Raw genomic sequence first — 24,583 nt, 5'->3', positions numbered from 1 at the left:
ACTCTCCTGCATACACCAAGTCAGCCTTCACTTTACTACAAAAATATTTACTTTAGATGTCCTGGGACTGAAATTGCTCTGACAGCATTGTCCCACATTTATTGGTTTTGTTGAAAAGGCATAATAACGGAGTGGGAGCATGTGAGGTTGTAGGAGGGAGGAACTATCTCATGAAAGTTAATGTGCGGTGAGCTCCAGTCCTGCTTCACATACAGTGAAATAAGCAGCAGCTGTCAAACGTCCTGCAATGGCCTGAATGCAAACAGTAAAAAGTGTTGGTAAGAGCTCTGAGTTTGAAAAGAGGTTAGTAGTAATTAAAACTGATCATTATATCTGGATGAAGCTTTCGAGATGAAACATTTTGTTTTCAGTGCTGTTCAAAGGATTTGAAACTGTGACTCAGCAGCTTACAGCACCGCTGTGTCAGTCTCACGTTTAACAGCAAGAAAAAACTGAATCACAATTAAACTTTACACTGGGTATTTGTGCTTTGACAGGTGTAAATCCTGTACCAACCAACTGATGCAGACTGTTTACGGAGCTCTCAAACCACTTCCCTTTCTTTACTTCCTGCATGCGTGCGGTTTGATGTGAAAACAACTCAATGAGAACAATGTTCTCTGCTTAAACTGGCCCTGTTCACAGTTTGAAAACAGAGGATCTCTTAGATTTTCAGAACCCTTACCAAACAAAAGTGTGGTAGCAGAGTGTGCTGTCTACTTTACTCATTTTTGAACAATGACTGGCACAAATTCTTCTATAGATATTCTCTGGCTACACAGACCACAGGTTAAATATTCAGATTATCTGATCAGTTCCCAGACTAGTTCCTAGATTAGGCACAGATTAGGTGCAGGCTGATACGGTACAGGAACCTAGCAGCTGGTGGAGTCCCGATGTTGCATGATGCTCGCTGGAGAAGAGCCAGAACTTTTACATGTTTTATATCAATCACAGAGACTGAGTACATTATTTTACAACCTACATATAATATTTAACTATAACATTATATATAACATCAGTTCAGTTCTCTATACATAATACTTACAGTATAATTCTTTTCTGTAAAATATAAACACATGGATATTGTCTGCAATTCTTATATTAGTGACACGGACCTGTGTGTTTTATGTATTTATGTGTGTTTACAGTTTGTAAGCAGTTCACAAAGATCACTCTGATACCAAGAATTCGTTTGTGCCACCGCAAACAAATACACCACCTGCCTCCTTCAATCGGCTACAGCTCAAAAGAGTGGAAAAAACTGCAAGACTACAGAAACCACAAGCTGCTGGTTACTGAGTCTGCAATGAGCGCTTAAGTGACAGTGTGCACAATAAAGAGGAAATATATATATTGAATAGCTAATGACAGTATCACATAATATACAGACCCTTTCCAAAAAATTTGAATATCATGGAAAAGTTGATTTATTTCCATAATTCCTTTCAAAACATTAAATTTTCATAGATTATAGATTCAGGGCCCACAACTTAAATGATTTCATGCACTTAGTTGTTTATTTGTACATAATTTGGGCTTCCAGCTCATAAAACCCATGAAAACAGGATTTCGAAAAAATAGAATACTATGAAGACATCAGCCCAAATTTTGCAGGGCATGAATGATTTAAACTGAGTGTCACACATAATTCATCTACTACACAAAGAACCTGCACAGGTTTTTCCAGGTGTCATTAAATTGCTTCACTTTGATCCAATTGTTTCAGTTAGGTGCAATATGGGGAATACTGTAGACTTGACTGACCAGAAGAGCATCATTGATACCCTCCATAGGATGGGTAAGCCACAAACGTTCATAGCTAAGGAGGCTGGCTGTTCACAGAGTGCTGCGTCCAAGCATATCAATGGAAAGTCTAATGGAAGGGCAAAATGTGGCAGGAGCAGATGCACCAGCAGAAGAGATGACCGTGGCCTTCAGCGGATTATCAGACAGAAGATTCAAGAATCTGGTAGAGATCCAGAAAGAGTGGAATGAGGCAGGAGTCAAAGCTTCAAAACCACTTCTGAGCCTGAGCCAACGTCGCAAAGGACTCAACTGGGCCAAGGAGAAGATGGACTGGACTGTTGGCCAGTAGTCCAAGGTCCTCTTTTCAGATGAAAGTAAAGTGTGCCTTTCATTCAGGAATCAAGGTCCAAGTGTTTGGAGAAAGACAGGTGAGAAACAGAACCCAAGCTGCTTGAGGTTCAGTGTGAAATATCCACAGTCTGTCGTGTTTTGGGGTGGAATGCAGGTGTTGGTAAACTCTGCTTTCTTAAATCCAAGGTCACCGCAGCAGTCTACCAGAATGTTTTAGAGGATTTCCTGATTCCTTCTGCTGAGGATTTGTATGGAGATGCAGATTTCATCTTCCAGCAGGACCTAGGCCCTGCCCATACCGCCAGAAGCACCAAAACCTGGTTTGATTGCCATGCCATCACAGTGCTTGACTGGCCAGCCAACTCACCGGACCTAAGCCCCATTGAGAATCTATGCGGTATAATCAAGAGGAAAAAGAGGTCCACCAGACCCCAAAACAAAGAAGAGCTGACAGCAAGCATCAAGGAAATCTGGGCTTCCATAACTACCAGGCAATGCCACAGGCTGATTGCTTCAATGCCACGGCACATCGAGGTAGTGATTAAGGCGAAGGGATTCCCAACCAAGTATTGAAGATTGACATATCATTTTGAAAATATCGCATTTTGATTAATTTGATGTGATCCTAATTTATTTCTTTTTTTTCCTGCAAAAATGAGAAGTAAATGGTGATGTCTTCATAGTATTCTAATTGTTTGAAATCCTGTTTTCATGGGTTTTATGAGCTGGAAGCCCAACTTATGTACAAATAAACAACTAAGTACTTGAAATCGTTTAAGTTGTGGGCCCTGAATCTATAATCTATGAAAATTTAATGTTTTGAATGGAATTGTGGAAATAAATCAACTGGGCTAAAAACACCACAGCACTTTACAGGAAGGGCCAGTTTTTTCTCTATTTTTTGAGGCGACTGAGGTCCTTCAACATTTGCCAGAAAATGCTCAGGATTTTCTATGAGTCTGTTGTGGCCAGTGCGATCCTCTATGCTGTTGCATGCTGGGGGAGCAGGCTGAGGGTCGCAGATGCCAACAGACTTGATAAACTGATCCATAAGGCCAGTAAAGTTGTGGGGATGGAGCTTTTATTATCACTTCTATTTGTTGTGTCTGCTCTTCCGGGTTTCCTTTTAACAGTGAGTGCAGCTATTTCATAAAGTTTTAAGCAGCAGATGTGTTTGAAAAATAGCAAGAAACAAATGAAGGAAACCAACTGAAGCCATGCGTCGTATCTGAGACAATAACCAGGGTTAGACCAGGTCTGACACCTCAATCATTTTTATTGTGTAACAACACGGCAGCAAAGGACATTTTTATTTTGTCCCGGGAATAAATCACTACCAGAACAATGTGCTGCGATCATGGTGGACGATAAATATTCATCACCAGAATGATGAGACAGAAACACAGAAGAGCCATTTGTAAAGGCAGGAGGTCACTGAGAGAAGGTACAGTGTTAACAGGCTGCAAGAAATATATATACAAAGTCACATCTGTCTCTATCAGTTATTATCCCATATCATACAAAAGATATGATACATATGTACAGAGAAGTGTCCAGGTTCATCCTGACCATCCACCTTTCTGACTGAAGATCGTTTCTGCCAGCAGGATCTTCATCAACGCCACAACACTTAATGCCAATGCTATTTAAAGGGCCAGTTCTGTGTTTTTAGAGTTTCAGCTCACTTCATATTAATGTTATAAACTACTGCTTCATAAAAATGTGACTAAAGAAATCCCCCAAAGATCACTGTCATGGTTTCTTATTGTTTTTCCTACATTCCAGGCAGCCTCAGTCAATCTTTCAAAGTCAATCTCAATCTTTAGTTTATAATAAATACATTCATAAGCAGCTTGGTTTAGGAATCAATACAAGCCCACAATGACTTCTGGGGTTCCTCAGGGATCTGCTCTCAGTTCTTTATATTTCCAGTTTATTTTAATGTAAACAAAAACAAATATAAATCTAACAGCACACAGATGAAATACTGCTCACTTTACATGAATAAGTCAGCAGGTTTAAACTTGAACTGCCTACTTAGGATGAAAGAAACTAACGTTGGCTGCCTGGAAGGTAAGAAAGACCATCTGAAGCTCTAAAACATGACAACTTTGTAATAATGACCAGCCCAGCGGTTACATCTCTAACCCTAAAAACTGCTTTTTAAAAGGTCACTTCTCTTTTTCTTACTTCCGTAATCCATGTATGAAGCAAACATCTGTCAATATTTCCTTCAACAGGACACAGTAATGTGCAAAAGTCTTGAGCTGTCCTTAATTTGTCAAAGTCAAAATTTCTTGTAATATTTGAATGTTTTCTGAACAGTATGTTAAAGTCGCGTCCTTAAGAAACAGTTCAGCAGTGACCTGAGAGATATAACACAATAACACCGTCAGTCATGGTCTGATCTTCTCAAAGCACAGAACGACATAAAAAGAGTGGCATCATCATCATCATTATCATCATTATCCACAAAAGGGAGAAACATCCAAAGAAGAGCTTTGAATGTCCTTCAAGGAGCCTGGAGAAATGTTCCTGTAGATCCTCACAGAGTTCAGATGGGGCTGAAGGATGAAGGTCGGACCAAACATTCACTTTCAAGCTCGTTCGAACTGTAAAAACTCTGTTTTTGCCTCATATTCTTTTTTTTTTTTTTTTTTATAAATATTTGCACATATCAATGAATCGCTGCACCTATTTCCAGTTTTCATGCAAAATGTAAAGAAATGGGGCAAATGAGGGCTCAAGACTTTTGCACAGTGCTGTATATATATATATATATATATATATATATATATATATATATATATATATATATATATATATATATATATATATATATATATATATATATATATATATATATATATATATATATATATATTTATTAAGTGAAACTGGATTCATTCCTGTTTAAACACAGTGAAGTTGTTGTAGGTCGATCAGGTAATTAATCACAGAGTTTACAGTGATCACATGGTTTCAGATACCACCACCTCCCAATTAGCTTTAAATTACAGAGAAATACAGACTCAATTAAACTGCACATTAATCCCATAAACATGAAGCCCTGACCTCCAACATGACTGAAGGATTTCAGGTTTATCAGTGACTGAATCAGCGAATCCTAACAGCTCCCATCATGACAGACAGTTAAATAAATCTACAACATTAAAGAATAAACACTAGAAATTAAATATATTAGCAGGGCCTCCATGAAACCTGCGGATAAAGTGATTCACATTCATGTGCTCTGACTGCCTCTCCTGCCTTCATGACATGCAGTAAATTGAGGGTTTGATCTGTTGAGAAGCTCAGGCCTGCAGTCTGTCACATGCTGAGTAAATTTAATATTCCTTCAAAAGTGCTTTCATGGACCTGCAGCTGCATACAGAAACGGATGCAAATTGTTTATGTAGATGTTTGCAGGTGAGAGAAGTTCACCTGAGCGGCTTTTATTCAGTGTGCATGCCGAGTGCTGAGAGAAGGAGGTCATGCTGCAGGTGGACGTGTGGACAGTGATTCAGACTTCTCTTCTAGATGTCGTCAAATATTCGGCTACGAGATGACGACATGGACAGGTACCGTCCTCCAGAGTGCCTGAAAACACAAAAACACACAAGTTCACACATCTCTGGATAGGTCAGTGCAGACACATTAGAAACAGGTGTGCTTTACTCCAACACATTAAAGAGCACTGAGGTCAGCGCTGAAATGAACAAACTGACAGTTATTTATCAGAAAACTTTATAAAAAAAACCTTTAAGTTCTTCAAATTCAAATTCAAATTTTATTTGTCACACACACACAACCATACACAGTATGACATGGGGGTGAAATGCTTGTAGCTGTACAATGCCCGACCATTAAATGACAGAAGAAAAGTTCTACAATATTTACAATTTACTACAAAAATTTACAAATTAACTTAGGAATTTACAGTAAAGAATGTGCAAATAGCAGAAGAGATTATAAAGATAAGGATTATAAATTATAGGAATTATAGGATTATAGGAAATGTGTGGTGGTGCGTGTGGTGACGTGTGTGAGAGTCCAGTCTTATAGTGACGTGTTTGGGAGAGTCCAGTCTACACCTGGTTCAGGCCCCGAATAGCCTGGGGGAAGAAGCTCCTCCTCATTCTCTCTGTTTTGGCCTTAAGGGAGCGGAAGCGCTTCCCAGACCTCAACAGTGAGAAGAGTCCATTGTTGGGATGGGAGAGGTCCATCATAATCTTCCTAGCTTTGGACTTGCACCGCTTGGTGTAGATGGACAGCAGGTCAGGGAGCTCTGATTGAATGATGCGTTCGGCCGAGCGCACCACCCTTTGCAGATCTCGTCTATCCTGCTTGGTGCTGTTCCCAAACCAGGTGCAGATGTTTGACGTCAGGACGCTCTCGATGGTGCAGGAGTAGAAGTTCTTGAGCGCCTTCAGTGGCAGATGGAAGTCTCTAAGTCTTCTGAGGAAGAAGAGACGCTGACGGGCTTTCTTAACCAGGGTGTTGATGTGACAGGACCATGACAGGTCCTGAGTGATGTGGACACCCAGGTATCGGAAACTGTCCACTCTCTCCACTGGCGTGCCACTGATGATGAGGGGTTTGTAATTCCTCGCCTGCTTTGTAGTGAAGTCCACGATCAGCTCCTTAGTCTTGCTGATGTTTAGGAGGAGGTTATTCTCCTGGCACCAGGTCTCCAGGTTCCTAATCTCCTCCAGGTAGGCCGTCTCGATGTTGTCGGAGATCAGGCCCACAACAGCAGTGTCGTCAGCAAACTTGACAATGGAGGTGGTGTCTGATGTGGCTACACAGTCATAAGTGTACAGTGAGTACAGCAGGGGGCTTAAAACACAGCCCTGAGGCACTCCAGTGCTGAGTGAGATGGAGGGGGAGACTTGTTTTCCTACCCTCACTGATTGGGGTCTGTCTGTGAGGAAGTTGAGGATCCACTGACACAGTGATGAGCTGAGTCCTAGATCCGTCAACTTGGTGAAAAGCTTAGAGGGAATTATTGTGTTGAATGCTGAACTGTAGTCCACGAACAGCATCCTAACATAATTCCCTCTGCCAGTGTCCAGGTGACTCAGGGATGTGTGGAGCAGGTGAGATATGGCATCGTCTGTGGAACGATTAGTCCGGTAAGCAAACTGAAGTGAGTCGATGGTGGCAGGAAGTGAAGAAGTGATGTGATCTCTCATCAGTCTTTCAAAACACTTCATCACAATTGAAGTCAGTGCTACTGGACGGTAGTCATTGTGGCAAGCGGGCTGTTGTTTCTTTGGAACAGGGACAATAATGGACTGTTTGAAGCACGTGGGAACCACAGCTTGGGCCAGGGAGAGGTTGAAGATCTCCGTGAACACCGGTGCTAGTTGATCAGCGCAGGCTCTAAGGACCCGGCCAGGGATTGCATCTGGTCCTGCTGCCTTCCTGGTGTTCACCCTCCTGAAGGTGTTCCTGACGGCATGCTCTGTGATGACGAATGCATTTTCTTCACTGGTGCACTCCGAGCGTGCGCAGCCGTTTGTTGTTTTAATTGCTGCGGCGTCGAAGCGAGCATAAAACGTGTTCAGCTCATCAGCCAGTGAAGCATCTGCATTCATCATTGAAGAAGCTGGTCGTTTATAGTCCGTTATAGTCCGCAGTCCTTTCCACAGGCTCCTAGAGTCGCACTGTCGTAGCTGTGACTCTAGTTTTTCCCCGTAGCTCCGCTTTGCCTTTCGGACCGCGCTGCGCACGTTGTAGGACGCAGCCTTGTATAGGTCCATATTACCGGAGACAAGCCCTTCATTGTAGGCAGCGGTGCATGATCTCAGAGCGTCGCGGATGTTTTTATCCACCCACACATGGTTGGGAAACGTTCGGATGATAGTTCTTTCTGCTGTGTCGTCCGCTAGTTTCCCGATAAATCCCACAACCGCTTCCGTAAACGGAAAACTATCCACACTTCTCTGTCTCCACTTCTTCACCTTTTCTTACTGAATCCACCCAAAAAACATCCAAACATTTAAATATTATTTCTTCCTTTTGCTTTTTAACAACATTTTGGTTAGTTAACCCTTAGTTAACCCTTTTTTAAATATTTCTGGCTGGTGCATGCAGACATCAACCCTGCAGGTCACGGACATTTTACATCCCGCCAACAGACAGGAGCTAAACATGAGCAACCAAAGTCAAGTTATCTGCATTTGAAACTCTATCCATCCATTCGCTTCCGCTTCTCCTTTTCAGGGTCGCAGGGGTCGCTGGAGCCTATCCCCTATCCCCACTAACTACATGTCTTTGGACTGTGGGGGAAGCCGGAATACCCGGGGAGAACCCACGCAAACACAGGGAGAACATGCAAACTCCACACACGCCCTCCACTCCCTGATGCTGAACTCAGGACCTTCTTGCTGTGAGGCAATAGTGCTAATTTGAAACTCCTCTTTAAATCTATTGGGGCAATAAAAACAGCAGGTTAGGGGTCAGCAGGAGGATCTGATGAAAACCGCTTCACACGTACCACCAACAAGAGTGTTTGGGTGTCACGTCTCTGCTGTGTTGGCTTGGGGCCATTAAGTTATGCACTCTTGTGTTGTACTGTAATAACTTCCTGAATCTCATCCTGGATAATTATCTGTATTTAAAAAAAAAAAAAAAAAAAAAACACACTCTGAAATGAAACAGCAGTCAAACTGAAAACTATTAAAATACAAAGTTAAAGAATTAAACATTACCAGCAGCTGAAAACAGGGAAACTCTCAAACGTGCATCCCAAACACAGTGGCCTAACCATGACGATGACACCATGCTTACCTTCCAGACTCAGCGTCCAGCGGGTCATCTGTCAGCGCTTCGGCGTTGAAGTCCAAGGGCTCGGCGTCCTGCAGCAGCTCGATGCGGTCCCTCTCTGCTCGGCTCCCAGACCGGGAATATTTAGCCTCTGTTCAAACAACAGGAAGTGCTCCGTCACCCGAAAACCACCAAAAACACCTTCAGAGAGCAGCGCCGACCACCTGCTGACTTACGTCTGCTGTTGCTGGAGCTCACGGTGTCTGAGTAGCTCGTCTCCTTCATCTCGTGGCTGCTCCTGTTCCTCGCAGCGTAGTCTTCTCTCGGGTTCCCGTAGCGCTCCTTCCACTCCTGCAGCAGATGACACAACACAAACAGATCAGGACGCTTGAACAAGGATTTCACTCCTGCTGTTTCCCAGTAGACATCAGTTCATGTTTGTACGTGACGGGTTGTGTAAGCGCTCTGACATGAGTCATCTGTGTCACGCCATGATTCCATCACTCCTGGCATCAGCTTTCTTTCACTCACACATTCATCAAACAGTCAGAAAAACAAACATTTCAGTGTTGTCACTACAGTTGCCTCATCTGCTGATTCTAAATAGCTGTCTCTGTGTTATTGGCCTGTAGGGACGCTGATGTTCAATCTTTAATCTTAGGCAGAAAACCCAGTGATGAGCATCTTCTGTACTTCCTGTTTCAGTGTTGTTTCCTCTCCCAGCAGCTGACTTTGTTATTTTGGAATATAATATTATATCTGAGGAAACCTGCTGTAAACTACAGTCTGTGCACTTAATAAACAATGAAAATATATATTATTAAAATAAGATATACAAAGGGACTTTGATGCATGTGATTAGTTTTCTCTGATATCTAAAAAGAAGCAGCAAACAGGTACTCACCCTCCGTCTGTTCTCACCATCTTCAATCCTCTGCCTCTTCCTTTTCTCTGTAAAAAATATTGTATTTTACTATTTTACTACTTTCATGTTAAAAAGTCAAAGAGAATTCAGATGATGGTGGCAGTCTCACCCCGGCGAATCAGCTCCTTTCCCTCGTCGATCAGGTCAGAGGTCATTTCACTGTCATCCATAAACTGCTGGAAGCCCAGAAGATTCAGGCAGCGAGTCCCCAAACTGAGGAGAACATTGATTATAACACAGAGTCACAAACATAACTACATATATAATAAACCGCCTGATGGTTCTGTTTAATCCTGCACTAACCAGCAGAGAGAAGCAGGATCTAAAAGACTGCTATAAATGCTACAGCTCACCAACACCCCAGACATGCAAAGGTTTTATAATCTGAATTATTTAATCCGTCGGGATCTCTTCCAGTTTTTTGTTTTCAAAGACTTCAGTTTAACTCATGAACAACAAGGAAAAGCAGCAAATTCTGTATGTAAAACCCTGTTCTGGCTTTTCAGACCATCTTCTGTCACATGACCAATCCACACTGTTAAAGAAGCGCCCAGCAGGGAAGACTCCAGAGACTCATCTCACCTGAAGTAGGTGGCGATGCAGAGGATGACGATCAACATGGGGTAGTAGATGTAGAAGCCATTAGCAATGAAAGAGAGGACGCGCATGGATCCCATGATCTGTTCCAACAAACAAACAACAGGTGAGTCAGGCAGACACTGCAGCACAGGTGTGTTACACAGGTTTCATACAGTGTGGGTATTTACAGAAGTGTAAGCAGTTTGCAGCTTTTCCTGGTGGGAGATGGCCGAGTCCATGTGGATCAAACCCAGGAAGTTGAGACAGAGAGGAGGAGTCAGACGACAGAACAGCCTGCAGGAGGAAAACACGACAGAGTCACTAAACCTCCATCAGGTCAACTCCTCCATCGCCTCCAAGTGAACTTCTGCGTCACATAACATGTTGTTTAATAACACTGACTCACTACAAAACGCTCTAGTTTCTGTGCTTTAAGAAGATAAAGAGGAGATCCTTTCTACAGAACAGGTATTAAAATTAAGTAATTTGAGGTTTTTTGAAACAGTACAAATGTTTTTCTTGTATATGAGGAGGAACATTCTAGAAAGAAACATGTGTGCTCATGTCTTCTCTTGGTTTACAGCGATCTTTCCTGAACATGTCCCTTTCAGAATCCTTTCAAAATAAAAGCATTCTTGCTGTCACTTACATGCCGCTGAACTGGAGGCTGTAGGCGTCGGTCTGGTGGTGGGAGGCCAGGTAGTAGTAGTTGAAGACTCGGATGCGAAACACGGTGGAGTAAACACAGGTGCACAGGAAGAAGATTGTGATGAAGCACGCCATCTGGTGGAGAGAGAGAGCAAAAGGTGATCAGAGGTCTGAATGAAGTGTGATCGTGTTTCAACAAAGAAAGTGAAACTGAAACACGCATCACATGTCATGTTTCCTTCATTGTAAAACAACAAAGACTCAGCTGTGCAGCACTCCATCACACAGCAGCCTTTAAACACTTTCAGAGGCTCTACAGAAATATGAAGCTCTGTGTCTGATGGTTTGTGTGTAAACCAGCGTCTGTCTTCTCAGGCTCACCTCGATGTACAGGTAGTTGTAGTCTCTCTCAGCCAACTGGATGAAGATGGCGAACAGCGAGAGGACGGGCCGTGTGCTGAAGAAGGTGCACTCGGACCAAACCACAACCACGCTGAACAGAGTCAGGACGATGGAGAGGAGGCGGTAAAACCAGCGCTTCAGGAAGCACTCCCAGTACCACTCTGTGACACACACACACACACACACACACACACACACACACACACACACACACACACACGGCAGTGTTTACTCTTCGACGTCACTGCCACCAGCAACCAAAGGAAAACTGTAGCAGGACACCTGTGCAGGTGGTTACAGGAGTGATCTCATTACACCCACCTACAGTCGGGGTGTAGATGTATCTGCTGAACCAGCCGGCCGGCTCTGATGAAGGGAAGCTGTGGACAAACTGGTGGGTGGAGCTGGTCTCGTTCTTGGCCACGTCCTCCAGGTGGATGGCCTGCTGCAGGAGGATTTGCCACTGCACACGCGTCCGGTTGTGTCTCTGCACGGCGTAGATCACCTGCACACGACAGGTTCGGACATCAGAGTAGGGGAAACAGAGTGAACAGGAAACAGAAGACTTCAGCTGTGTGCAGTGTGAGGAGGAAACTACAAGCACAAAGAGAAAGATTTTTCCTTGTTTCATCGCTTTTTACATCATCGTCATCTCATCATCATCCTCTTCTTTTTTGAAATCATCACCTGTACAGCATCACTGTAACTGTTCTGCAGTGGAACGAGGACTATCTTCTCGCTCAGCTGACAGCAGTGATTACAAAGATTATGATTCATATCTTTATCGATCTGAATCTTACAATCTAAGCCAGTTCAGTGCAGCTCAGTTCTGCATTTTCAGGCACTTCTAATATTCTGGCCACCTCATGTATATAAATAAATATGAAGAACAGAAAAAAGAGACATCTTTAAATATAATGAACATGTAATGTACCATCAGCAACATAATTAAAATGGACATCAGAAACTTTGTTACGGTGGAAATTTTGGGGGCCAGTGGGAGTAAAATGTCCGTCCATCTCAGACAGACGGAGCCTGACATCATGGTTTGCTTCTCACCCCCGGCTAACAAAGGTCAGCACTAGACTGAGCTTTGTAAGATTAGCTGATGCCCCCAACCTTCACTGAGCAGCTTTATCATGTGGATAAAGTTTAAGGTGGACGTGCTCTGTGCAGGTATTCAGGAAACACACAGAAACACTTTCACTGAACACAAAAACATCTGCCACCACATCATCAGGAGTCTTCATTAGAATCTGTTTCATCTCTTTATTCCTCCAATAAGAAGGCAGCACAGTTTGATTGACTCGTCAAATCCTCTCACCTGTTTATGAAGCTTCACCAGGCTCTTCTCCGTCGGGTACGTATTCTGTTTGTCATCAAAGTCCTCGTAGTCGTCCATGTTCCTGCCCATCTTCTCCTGGTAGTCCAAGGGGCACTGAGGGAAACCACGAGCACGTCATCACACTCATGAACTTAAACATCACAGTTATCACCCATCATGTTCACGCTCAGCTTCGCTCTACGTACTTTCCTAAGGATGGTGTCGATGTACTTCCTCAGCGGGTGGTTGTATTTGATGGATTCGCTGACCTTTCTCACCTCCTACAGCAGAACAGACGTCTCAGTGAAAACGGCAACATTAAACCAAATGTTTGTAACTGCTGGAGGCTGTCACTTACCTCCATGACATCCTCCAGGTTCTCTTCTGCATCCGCCTTCTCCGTCATCAGCTTGGATGCCTTGAAGTAGGTCTTGACGAGCAAGTGTCCGTGCCGGGAGGAGTTCCAGTAGGACCGAGGGATCTCCACCAGCCCGTACCCGAGTAACAGCACCAGCAGGAACAAACCCCAGGTGTTGGCGGCAGTGATCCCGATGGTCTGTAGCTCGTACCTGAGTAACACACAGAGCAGGTAACTCCATACAGCAGCCAATCAGGAGGAGTTTAGGAGTCGATTATGTGTTTATACAGCCCTCTGCATTTAATCGTCACAGCATGTCTTTGTCCTGTCTTTCTCTTCACAGACAGGACAAAACAAAACAAAAAAAGGGGGTTCTTCCTCAGGGTCCACTCACCAGGAGAGGCGCAACTCAGGATGAACGGCCACGTAAATGAGCAAAGAGCCGAAAATGAGCAGGTATGTCCCGTAATAAATGGCGTTCTCAATCAGTGCCGTTTTGATCTTCCCGGTGATGGAGAAGCCTCCGGAGCGAGCGTACGACTGCATGAAGGGCAGCAGCAGCCTGACGACACAAGAAAACCTTTAAAACACAAAAACTCAGCATGTGGAGGTTTCATGAGGAGACTCGGGCTCGTACTGACCACGTGAGGCACTGAGACGTCCAGTACACCACCCTCCAGAACACTGGCATGATGCCATCAGGGATGTAGCTCCACGGCTTGTGGCACAGCGTTCGTACACTGAGAGGAAACACAATCAGGAGTTCAGAAACCTGCTGATGTTATCTGGTTTTATTTACTAAGACAACACTTCTTTTAGTCACATTTTTTGTAACACACTCAGGTCTCTCTAAGAAAAGCCGCCTGAGTTTCAAAGTACATTTACTCAAGTTCAATAAGAAGGAGTCGCTTCAAATCCTGCTCTGTCTTCTGCTCTGACTCTCTGTGTGAAAAGATCATTAACGACTTGAAATGCCTTCATGTCCAGATCACAGAGGACATACTGAGTGGATGTGTTGTTTGGGTTCAGCTCTCTGTCCCTGAATTATGAATTATGTCAAACACTTCCTGTTAATCACCAACAAATTTCCAGAAAACTCACTGCAGAGGTTTCAACCTTTACCCTGAAATCACACACGCACGCACAGCATTCAAACCTTTTTGTGGGTGCAGCGGTTGTGTTTACTATAGTGCGATTGGACAGCGGTGAGACGAGGGCGGGAACAGACGCCTGCTCCTTGTGGTCCTGCTCACACTGCCTGTAGATTGTCTGTAAGCAGCAGACAGACAAACGTACGCTGACACACATTCACTGAATGAAATCAAACATGTAAAGATCTTTTCCACACATATGGAAGTCGAAATCTGACATTTACATCAGAGCCGTATAAAACAGTAATCTTTTGTTGTGTAACAGATGTGCTTGAAGTCCACAGGAGCTCATAAGGCTTCTCTATGAAATGTCATAAAAGTTAAAGATGTTATATTAAAAAACAAAAGAATCTCAAAAATGACAAAGAACAACTAGACAGTAGGGCCATGATTAGTCGATTAGTCACGATTACGTCGACTATCAAAATCGTCGACGACTGAATTAATAGTCGACGCGTCGTTTGAAGCTTTGTAAGATCACAAAAGACGCAGGAATAATAGCAGGATTTAAGAGTGTAATAACGGACTGAAACAGAAGATGGCAGCACTGCATGTACAAGGATGCCAGCTGCCGTTAAACCCCGAAGAAGAAGAAGAAGCTGTGTCCCAGAATTCATAGCGCAGCCCAGCTCAGTTTACAACAATGGCGGCAGCTAGTAAGTTTTAATATTACTCTTATTATTCTTTCTGGGTCACAAAATAAACGTTTAACATATTTTCAGGCGAGAATGTAGCTGTGTAAACCTCAAATATCTGCTCAGTTTATCAGGACACCACATATTTTCAAAAGTGCTCCGACGTTTTCGGAGACGTCTGTTACCCACCAGCTCGATAGTTAGCCGGGGGCAAGGCTAACTAGAGCCGTGAGGACACCGGACTCCCGGCAGATCGTTTTCAAACCTACCGCCGTCTTTCGCTACTCAGGTTAAACATGATATATAAGTCACTTAGATAACTTAAACATGTTATTGTTTGGATTTTTTTAGTATTTTATTTGTTCCCGAGTAAATCGATTTAGCTGAGATGAAAGTTATAGTTTTTACACAGCTGAATAAACGTCAAGCAGACAACTGATTATCAGAAGTGTGAGATGCTCGAGAATATACTCCAGTGTCCTGTTATATTTTAGATAGCAAGGAGTTTATTAAACTTCACTGAAACAATCTGCAAATTTCATTAAAATTTAATAAACTATCATCTTGTCTTTATTTTTAGTTAGCACATACCTTAAACACTTAAAGCTGTAAGCTAATGATAGTTATATAAGAGCAGATCCATGATCTGATTAGTCGACTAATTGCAAAAATAATCGGTGACTAGTCGACTATCAAAATAATCGTTTGTGGCAGCCCTACTAGACAGAAACCATCAAAGTCCTGAGGAGCTTCGTGAATGGAAGGCTTGAACACCTCTGAGGACTTTGGAGGGATCTCAGTTTGATGCTGTGTGTCATACTGACCGTGCTGACGTCCAGAGGCAGGATGAAGACGATGAGGAAGCACAGGTACCAGGCCAGCAGCGTGCCGAACAGCACCATGCGCTGCTGCTTCTTGAAGTCTCCATATCGGTGCAGCAGGAACAGCGCCAAAAAAAACACCACTACGATCTCGATGCCGAGCGCCGCCCCACTCATCCTGCTGCGCTCCCGTCAGCAGGCACTGACACAAACCTGCAGCAGGTGGACAGAAACACTGGCGTGGTCACTTTACAGTTTTTTACAGACGCTAGGACACATTTCTCAATACTTAGGTCACTTTTGCAAAACTCCTCACACAGTGAGCACAACAGAAGTCTATGTGGGCTAAACTGAGGACCAGTTATCATTGTTTTGGCACAAAATGCATTCAATGACTACATCTCTCAAATTTCATGAATTATCTTCTCACTCAGACACAACAACTGCCAAAAATCTTTGTACGTACAGGACATTTTGCATGTGCTTACATACTGTTTTCAAAACTGTTAAACTTATGGCCAAAACAATAACACAATGCAAAACTTGAAAAGACAGCAAAATGCAACAGCAATATTTTATTGAAACATATTTTAAATCTAAAAATGCAGTTTAACCAGCCACAGCTTATTCTCTTTGTAGATGAACATCTACACTGGTGTTACTCCTTCAATTTTTCAACTGCTTCAATTCTGGCAGCCAGAAGATTCTTTCCTAGGTGTATTACCCTAGATGACATAAGATGTGATGTGGATGAGAACCTGTGGCCAAATGGAGAAGACCGAGTAGATTAGCATTACTATTGTATGTGTATCAGTGGATGGTGTGTATACAAATTCTTGTATTTTGGGATTACCAGAAAATAAAAATACATAAACAAATATTAACGAATTCTGCATGATGTCTGATTCATTCCAGTAACATATATTGAAATTATAAACAGAGATGAGTCCTTGTTTTACACAAGAAAACACTGTGTCATGCTACATGTTGTTAGTGTTTTTTAGATCATTGTTTTGTGGGTGACAAAGTGTGTTTGTCAGCTGTCAACCTTTGCTAGTGTTCTGGAAGAATGAGTTTATTTGAGACCTGAATGAAGTGTTTTGGTAGTTGTAGTGCATTTTGAATGTGAAATGAACTGCTTTGCCAAGCTGACGGTCAGTTAGGAGGATTGTGTGAAGAGTTTTTCAAAAGTGACCTAAGTATTGTGAAATGTGTCCTAGCGGCTGTAAAAAACTGTAACGAAGCATTAATCACTTGAATCTTCAAATGCTACATCTGTTGGCTCTGTGATGGATTTTAGTCTCATTATTTGTGGGAGATCTGAAGCGCTCTTGAGCAGAGCACACATCTGTCAGGCTCGACGATCATCTCCACATTACCTGCAGAAAGCTGGAAAAATGAAAAATATTCACACTAAACCTCTGTGGGAAAGTCTGACTGCAGACAGTGACAATAAAGGAGCTGCTGTTGGTTGGTTATTAGGTTAGCTGCCAGTAACTGCTGTCTAACACAATAATGATGACCGCCATCTCAGAGAATCAGGACAGACGTGCACCGATGAGCAGAGGCACGCCGACCTGCCCTGAAAGACTCTTTGTGTGGTTTCTTTGAAAAGTTGGGGGATGGAGGTTCCAACAAGCGACACGGGAAACAGCAGTTTTCCTCAGCAAGGGACCGGGGTTACGTAGCAGGGTCATCAAACTCAGAGCCAGCAAGTCTGCTGTGATGTTTCCTCAGGATTCGGTCACGTTCACTGGGTGAAGTGTGCAGAAGCCTTTGGACGAACCGTTGGGTCTTTATGCAAAGCTTTACATCATCTCTGTGTTCCCTCTAGCACCATCACTGGCTAACCCATCACATGGACTCTTCACCCTCCTGCCCTCTGGGAGGCGCTACAGGAGCCACCGGACTAAGACAACCAGGTACCTGAACAGCTTCTTCCCCACAGCCGTCAGACTCCTGAATAGGGCTGCCACAAACGATTATTTTGATAGTCGACTAGTCACCGATTATTTTTGCGATTAGTCGACTAATCAGATCATCATCCATTGGACGTACAGCTTATTGCACCAGCAGCATCTGCTCTTATATAACTATCATTAGCTTACAGCTTTAAGTGTTTAAGATCTGTGCTAACTAAAAATAAAGACAAGATGATAGTTTATTAAACTTCACCGAAACAATCTGCAAATTTCATTAAAATTTAATAAACTCCTTGCTATCTAAAATATAACAGGACACCGGAGTAAATTCTCGAGCATCTCACACTTCTGATAATCAGCTGTCTGCTTGACGTTTATTCAGCTGTGTAAAAACTATAACTTTAATCTCAGCCAAACCGATTTACTCAGGAACAAATAAAATACTGAAAAAAGCCAAACAATAACATTTTTAAGTTATCTAAGTGACTTATATATCATGTTTAACCTGAGTAGCGAAAGACGGCGGTGGGTTTGAAAATGATTTGCCAGGAGTCCGGTGCTCTCACGGCGCTAGTGAGCCTTGCCCCCGGCTAGCTAGTGGGTAACAGACGTCTCCGAAAACGTCGGAGCGCTTTTGAAAATATGTGGTGTCCTGATAAACTGAGCAGATATTTGAGGTTTACACAGCTACATTCTCGCCTGAAAATATGTTAAACGTTTATTTTGTGACCCAGAAAGAATAATAAGAGTAACATTAAAACTAACTAGCTGCCGCCATTGTTGTAAACTGAGCTGGGCTGCGCTATGAATTCTGGGACACAGCTTCTTCTTCTTCGGGGTTTAACGGCAGCTGGCGTCCTTGTACATGCAGTGCTGCCATCTTCTGTTTCAGTCCGTTATTACACTCTTAAATCCTACTACTCATTCCTGCGTCTTTTGGGATCTTACAAAGCTTCAAACGACGCGTCGACTATTAAATCAGTCGTCGACGTAATCGTGGCAGCCCTACTCCTGAACTCTGCCTCCTGACATCTGACCCACGTTAACACATGGACTGGACACACACACACACACACACACACACACACACACACACACACACACACACACACACACACACACAATGGAAAACTGTACCCTCAGACACACAATAATAACATGGACTGAACCACCACTCACAACCACTAGCACTTTATATAGCCTCTGTAGAAATTATCCACATATCTCACTTATCTTAACTGCACTACTGTATAGTTCTGTGTAAATAATCATTCTGTACATACAATAATTTTTAATTCCACAACTGTTTATAACCTGCACAGTTCACATTTCTGTATAGCTGTATATCTCAGATTTCTGTATAGTTTTTCATATTTATATCCTGTTCATAGCCTGTACATAGCTTGTACTCACTACAGCCTGTACATACTTACACTTATAGCATATTCATAACATACTTCATACCGTGTACATTATAACATACCATAATAGACCCATTTCTGTAATATACTCACATATCTATATTATTGCTAATATATATTGTAATATATCTATATCACTAAAGCACTTCTGGATGGATGCAAACTGCATTTTGTTGCCCTGTACCTGTGCATGTGCAATGACAATAAAGTTGAATTCTATTCTATTCTATTCTAAATGACATCACCTGGGTGAGCTGCCCACTTTTGACTCTGCCTCTTCTTCCTCAAAGTCAAAGTTTCTGAATGTATCTGTGGTTATTACAACAAACAGCTGGATTCCACTCAGGTTTTTTAAGCCTAACCCTTATTTTGAAAGTTCAGTCCCTGCTAAAGCCGACCCTTCCTTCCAGCTTGGTGGTCAGGTTGCTCTCAGTCTTCTTCGGTGGATAAACTCCACCGGGACTATGCTGGGTGATGAGCTCCTGTATTGAACTCACAAAGAGCCACAAAGCAGTGCAAAGCTCATTGCTGCCTACTGCAAGCCCAGCCAGGGAGTTGGATTCTGTCTATGGATGAAGATTTAACTGTTGATGCAGCGGATTATTGCTCCAGAGTTTCTGTCAGAGGTTTATTTCTTAATGTACTCTAAGAAAGCATGGAGGCCCATCCTGTCATCCACACATGTGAGGCCACCTAACACTATTAGTTACCTCACACCTTGTGTCACTCTCTGACTTCTGTCCAGGTTCAACTGTTCAATCATGAAAAACATATTTCCCTGTCAGTGCTTACAGGCACTGCCTGCAGATGTTCCTTTTAGCTTGCTTTGTATTTTTTTTTTTTTTACAGCATGTCTAATGTTCTGACGTCCTACTGAAACAAACACACCTGCTCTGCCTCACGTTTCCTCTCAAGCTGCAAACATCTGCCACCTAGCTGTTTCTGTTTTAATAACCACAGATCCATTCAGAAACTTTGACTCTAAGGAAGAAGAGGCAAACGCTTTAAGAGGAAGCTGGGCTTCTCTGTCTGTGGTCATGTGATCCTCCTCGTGATGGTATAAAGGTCAGAGATCTTCTCTCAGATGAGATTACCATCAATAAAACCAAAGTGTCCACACAGCTGTGACATCAGTCTGTGCTGCAGGACTTGTGCCTCTCTTGATGTTTCTCACACTTGCACTTCATTTTATTTTTATTTCTACAGATTTCTTCCTTATGTGAACAGCTGAAGGACCAGGGGTAACATGTGAAGATTTTTTATCTGTCCCCAAAAAGACCATTGGTGTTGTGAAAAGTCACATGATCAGTGATGAACCAACAAGCAGGAATGAGCTGAAGGAATGAGCTCAGACTCAACCGATGTAGCCTCAGTGAATGTGTGTTTAACATATCACTGTTGTTAAACAGGCTTATAGTTTGTGTGTCCGGCCTATGTGTGTGTTAATGTGTGTAGGCCCTGTGGTTTTACATTTGTGTCCACAGCCCACCCTGTAATGCCGGGAATGCCTCAGTGACCTCCCAGAAGAGTAAGGAGAGTGGATATGCTATTGCAGAGGCTCAGACTCAGGTAAGTAGCAACCATCACTGTGTCAGGCCTCACTAACATACAGTTAACCTGTGAGGGAGTCAGACAGTCTGAGTGACTGTTCTTGCCTCTGGTCAGATCACACATGTTGATCTTAAACCTCATTCAGCATTAATGGGGCTCCACAGATGTGCAGGTTACCCAGATGTGCACTTATGCCCCTCTGCACCCTCCTCCTCCCTGCACCCCTATGCTACAGAGGTGTGTAAACAGCTCCCAGTGATGATACAGGCTCTCAGTGTGTCGCAGCTACAAGGAGCTGTAACCGCAGACCCAATCACAGACAGGAAGTCCTGACTTCCGCCTGACAGCCGCGGACATATTCATCACCGTTCCCGGCTGATGAGGAGGATTTCTGGGAGACCACACCCGGAGGAAACTGCGATTCCTTATGTGTTATGATGTAGATGATCGGGTGACCCGCAGCTGACCTCACAGCCTCTCGGAGCTTCACAGCCGCGCGTGAACGCCCGCCGACTCCTTATCAGCCTTGGGGCTGTTCGCGGAGACGCGCAGAGCGACAGCTGCCGGTGTTCCAGATCTACTGGCGTTTAGATCAACTGGCGTTGGTCGAACAGATGTGTGGCAGTCTTGCGTTTCAGTAGCTACTACCGACAAACCAGCAAAAAAAAAACCGCCAAATGTGTCATCTGTGACACTTGTGAGGTTATCTCAAACACACTCCGTCAGTCTTGATGCTGTTGAACAACAAAATGTTTAAAAATGTGGCGAGTTTACCTGGTGATATCCTCATGCGCGACGCGATCGCGAAAACAGCAAACAAGTAACACCACGCCGATGTTGTTCACAGGACAGCAAGAGTAAATGATCGGGAGACTCTTGTCGTCGTTATCGTTCCCCTCGCACGGTTTATTTCTCCGAATTCAGCGTTTTTGCTTCACAACTAAAGCGAGCAGTTTACTTTGTGCACTAACATGGAGTCGAGTCAACCAGCGCCACCTCTGGCCAAGTGCCACAGCCTACAGCCAGATCAACCTGTGACACATCTGCACCACGTTTGAATCAGTGTCATGCACATTTGTACCTTTCAATTGTCTCTGTTTGTGCGTCATGCAAATAAACCTTTGAAAAGAATGAAATGATATCATATATTCCTTATTGGCCTACATTTGTACAAAATTCCAAATTATATACACAAAGTCATAGACATCACCACTCCAATTGGTCATCATGATTTTAATATTCTCTTTTTCCATAACAATGAAATACGCCTTGGACAAATATGACACATCAATATTTCATTAGTGTTGTAACATCACATCCTGTAAGCATCATTTGTCTGTGTCTGTTCCCTGGAAATTAATATTTCCAGCCAATATAGGCAATCCATCAACATGGCTGGAGTTATATACAGTCTGTATAAGTGTGGTTAATCTAATGAACATTTGTAAGGAGATGGCAGTTACTTTGAATTCACAGCAGTTACACAGTGATTAGTAATAAACAGAGCCAGTGAGAGTGAGTGGATTTAAGAAAGTCAGTGACTCAGGTGTGTCGCTTGGTTTGTCATCTGTTTGTGAGACTGGAGGAGACGTAGAAATCCTTTGTTTTAAATCTTAGTTAGGAAGATTCCTGTTTGAAAACAAGCACTTTCTGTGAGGAATGCAAGAAGTACATCTGCAGAAAGCACATTTTGTCCAGCATGTGGACAAAATTGAAAATGTTGAGCATTGAAAAACTGAGAACGTTGGGCAAGTTCAAAAGAAATGTGTTTGTAAGAACGAAAAACCAAATTGTTCCTAAAATAGTTATGGAAAGTCTAACTGTTGTATGTCTGTGTTCTACATGTTTATCTAATGGAAAATAAAGTTGCTATTGTTTTATTGCAGTTTTTGGATAATTCTGAGTGGATTTACACAGTACGGGTCAAAATGACCCGCAACAAAATCAATGTCAATTGTTTGTTCTTCAACATAATACAAGGGTTAATTTCCAAAACTTGCTTATGATCTTCAATTTGTAGCAGATCCACTATCACACAGCAGCTGGAGCAGTCTCCAATGGAGGTCAGTCCACTACTACCATAGCCTACTACTAGATTAACTTGTGACACATCTGCACCTGCTGCTATGATCACATTGAGTAGAGGCTGAGTGGCTGCACTTACCCCTGGTACATCCAAATCTGCCCACAAACATGTTGACAGATGCAATGCCAGCAATGTGGATTGTCAACACTAAAAACAATCAGTAAGCAAAGACAACAGGGATCACTTTTTTCTGTTTATTTAGCACCCACAACATTTGTCCACAACACTGTGTGGTACCACTTTCCACAGAAGGTGCATTCAATCTGCAAGATTGAATGAGATTGTCAGGGTCATTGTCTGACTGTTTATTACTAATCACCTGCAGTACATTCACAGTAACTGCCATCTCCTTACAAATGTTTATTAGATTAACCACACTTATACAGACTGTATATAACAACCAACTCTGAAATGTTCGTTTGCAGAGGGAAGACACAGGCAGACTATGCTAACGACATGTGATGTTACAACACTAATGAAATATTGATGTGTCATATTTGTCCAAGGCGTATTTCATTGTTATGGAAAAAGAGAATATTAAAATCATGATGACCAATTGGAGTGGTGATTTCTATGACTTTGTGTATATAATTTGGGATTTTGTACAAATGTAGGCCAATAAGGAATATATGATATCATTTCATTCTTTTCAAAGGTTTATTTGCATGACACACAAACAGAGACAATTGAAAGGTACAAATGTGCATGACACTGATTCAAACGTGGTGCAGATGTGTCACAGGTTGATCTGGCTGTAGGCTGTGGCACTTGGCCAGAGGTGGCGCTGGTTGACTCGACTCCATGTTAGTGCACAAAGTAAACTGCTCGCTTTAGTTGTGAAGCAAAAACGCTGAATTCGGAGAAATAAACCGTGCGAGGGGAACGATAACGACGACAAGAGTCTCCCGATCGTTTACTCTTGCTGTCCTGTGAACAACATCGGCGTGGTGTTACTTGTTTGCTGTTTTTGCGATCGCGTCGCGCATGAGGATATCACCAGGTAAACTCGCCACATTTTTAAACATTTTGTTGTTCAACAGCATCAAGACTGACGGAGTGTGTTTGAGACAACCTCACAAGTGTCACAGATGACACATTTGGCGTTTTTTTGCTGGTTTGTCGGTAGCAGCTCCTGAAACGCAAGACTGCCACACATCTGTTCGACCAACGCCAGTTGATCTAAACGCCAGTAGATCTGGAACACCAGATCAACCAGGAACTCCGGCTAGCTGCCGCCGTGGGTTAGCAACCTCCTCCCAGCAGCCCCATCAGCTCTTACCGTGATTCCTGTGTGGGCTCCGGCTCCTCTCGGAGTGACGAGGCCACGTTTATCTCCGCGAGCTGCTCCTGTTATTATCAGCCACCGGTCTCCGAGAGAAACCTCTTGATTTCAGCTCGTTAGCTCAGTAGCATCAGCCCGTCACATCCCGGCCCTACCGGGAGGAGCAGATGACGTCAGAGCCAGTCTGCGCGTGCGCAAACACCATGTCATTCTGCCGCTTCTCTTAGCGCTTTATCGTTACTGCCCTCCACCGGATAGATCAGGAATTACCTGAGACAGAAGATTGAAGGTTCCAGAACACAAGATGACGTCATCGGCGTCACAGCGTCAAAACACCTTATCTTCACACCCTGCTGAGCACAGCTGCACGCACAAGTGCTTCCAGCTGTGCTCTAGTTGAATTTAAGCACTAATCTGGATCTTCACCTCCTAAGCAGGTGAAGACAACACAAGGGCTTTAACGAAGATGTGAACACATTAATGTTTCACTATTAGGTATTTCTGCAGGAACTACTTCCTGTGTGTCAGCCTTCACAAATAAATGTGTGTGCGTGTGTGTGTGTGTGTGCATGTGGAGGGGGTTGCTCCACTCTCTTTAATATTTTTA

General features: G+C 43.1%; 2 protein-coding genes across 4 annotated transcripts in view; one reads left to right on the top strand and one right to left on the bottom strand.

The window, feature by feature from the left end:
- The window catches only part of LOC146570363 (scavenger receptor cysteine-rich type 1 protein M130-like), a 214,491-nt gene that overhangs the window by 29,038 nt on the left and 160,870 nt on the right, over positions 1-24,583 (top strand). The window lies entirely within an intron of this gene.
- lmbrd2b (LMBR1 domain containing 2b) lies at positions 5,431-24,167 on the bottom strand. Of its 3 annotated transcripts, XM_085278796.1 has the most exons (18): positions 23,974-24,167; positions 15,718-15,927; positions 14,264-14,376; positions 13,749-13,847; positions 13,502-13,669; positions 13,108-13,318; positions 12,956-13,030; positions 12,750-12,863; positions 11,747-11,930; positions 11,405-11,586; positions 11,025-11,158; positions 10,564-10,669; positions 10,379-10,476; positions 9,906-10,009; positions 9,776-9,822; positions 9,108-9,222; positions 8,896-9,022; positions 5,431-5,700 (listed from the first exon to the last, which is right to left on the bottom strand). In XM_085278796.1, exons 2-18 carry the CDS (start codon positions 15,889-15,891, stop codon positions 5,637-5,639), a joined length of 2,115 nt encoding a protein of 704 aa, XP_085134922.1. In that variant the 5' UTR covers positions 15,892-15,927; positions 23,974-24,167; the 3' UTR covers positions 5,431-5,636. The 3 variants fall into 3 exon arrangements, with proteins under 3 accessions (XP_085134922.1, XP_085134923.1, XP_085134924.1); XM_085278797.1 differs by lacking the exon at positions 14,264-14,376; XM_085278798.1 differs by lacking the exons at positions 14,264-14,376; positions 15,718-15,927 and having other exon boundaries at positions 23,974-24,166.

This window comes from Mchenga conophoros, linkage group LG7, assembly GCF_057382185.1.
Source record: "Mchenga conophoros isolate Kocher_MC1m ecotype Shallow Benthic linkage group LG7, M_conophoros_male_GT1.1, whole genome shotgun sequence".
In the NCBI taxonomy this organism is placed as follows: Eukaryota; Metazoa; Chordata; class Actinopteri; order Cichliformes; family Cichlidae; genus Mchenga; species Mchenga conophoros.
Note: the sequence above shows the minus strand (reverse complement) of the source record. Positions and strands in the feature narration are given on the sequence as shown.

Excerpts from the sequence above, each read along its gene's own strand:
- lmbrd2b (XM_085278796.1), bottom strand. The coding sequence starts at position 15,891 with ATGAGTGGGGCGGCGCTCGGCATCGAGATCGTAGTGGTGTTTTTTTTG. Across the intron at positions 11,931-12,749 it reads TGGTGAAGCTTCATAAACAG|GTGATCTACGCCGTGCAGAG; the intron begins GTGAGAGGATTT and ends TGTCGTGTGCAG. Across the intron at positions 9,823-9,905 it reads AAAGGAGCTGATTCGCCGGG|AGAAAAGGAAGAGGCAGAGG; the intron begins GTGAGACTGCCA and ends TATTTTTTACAG.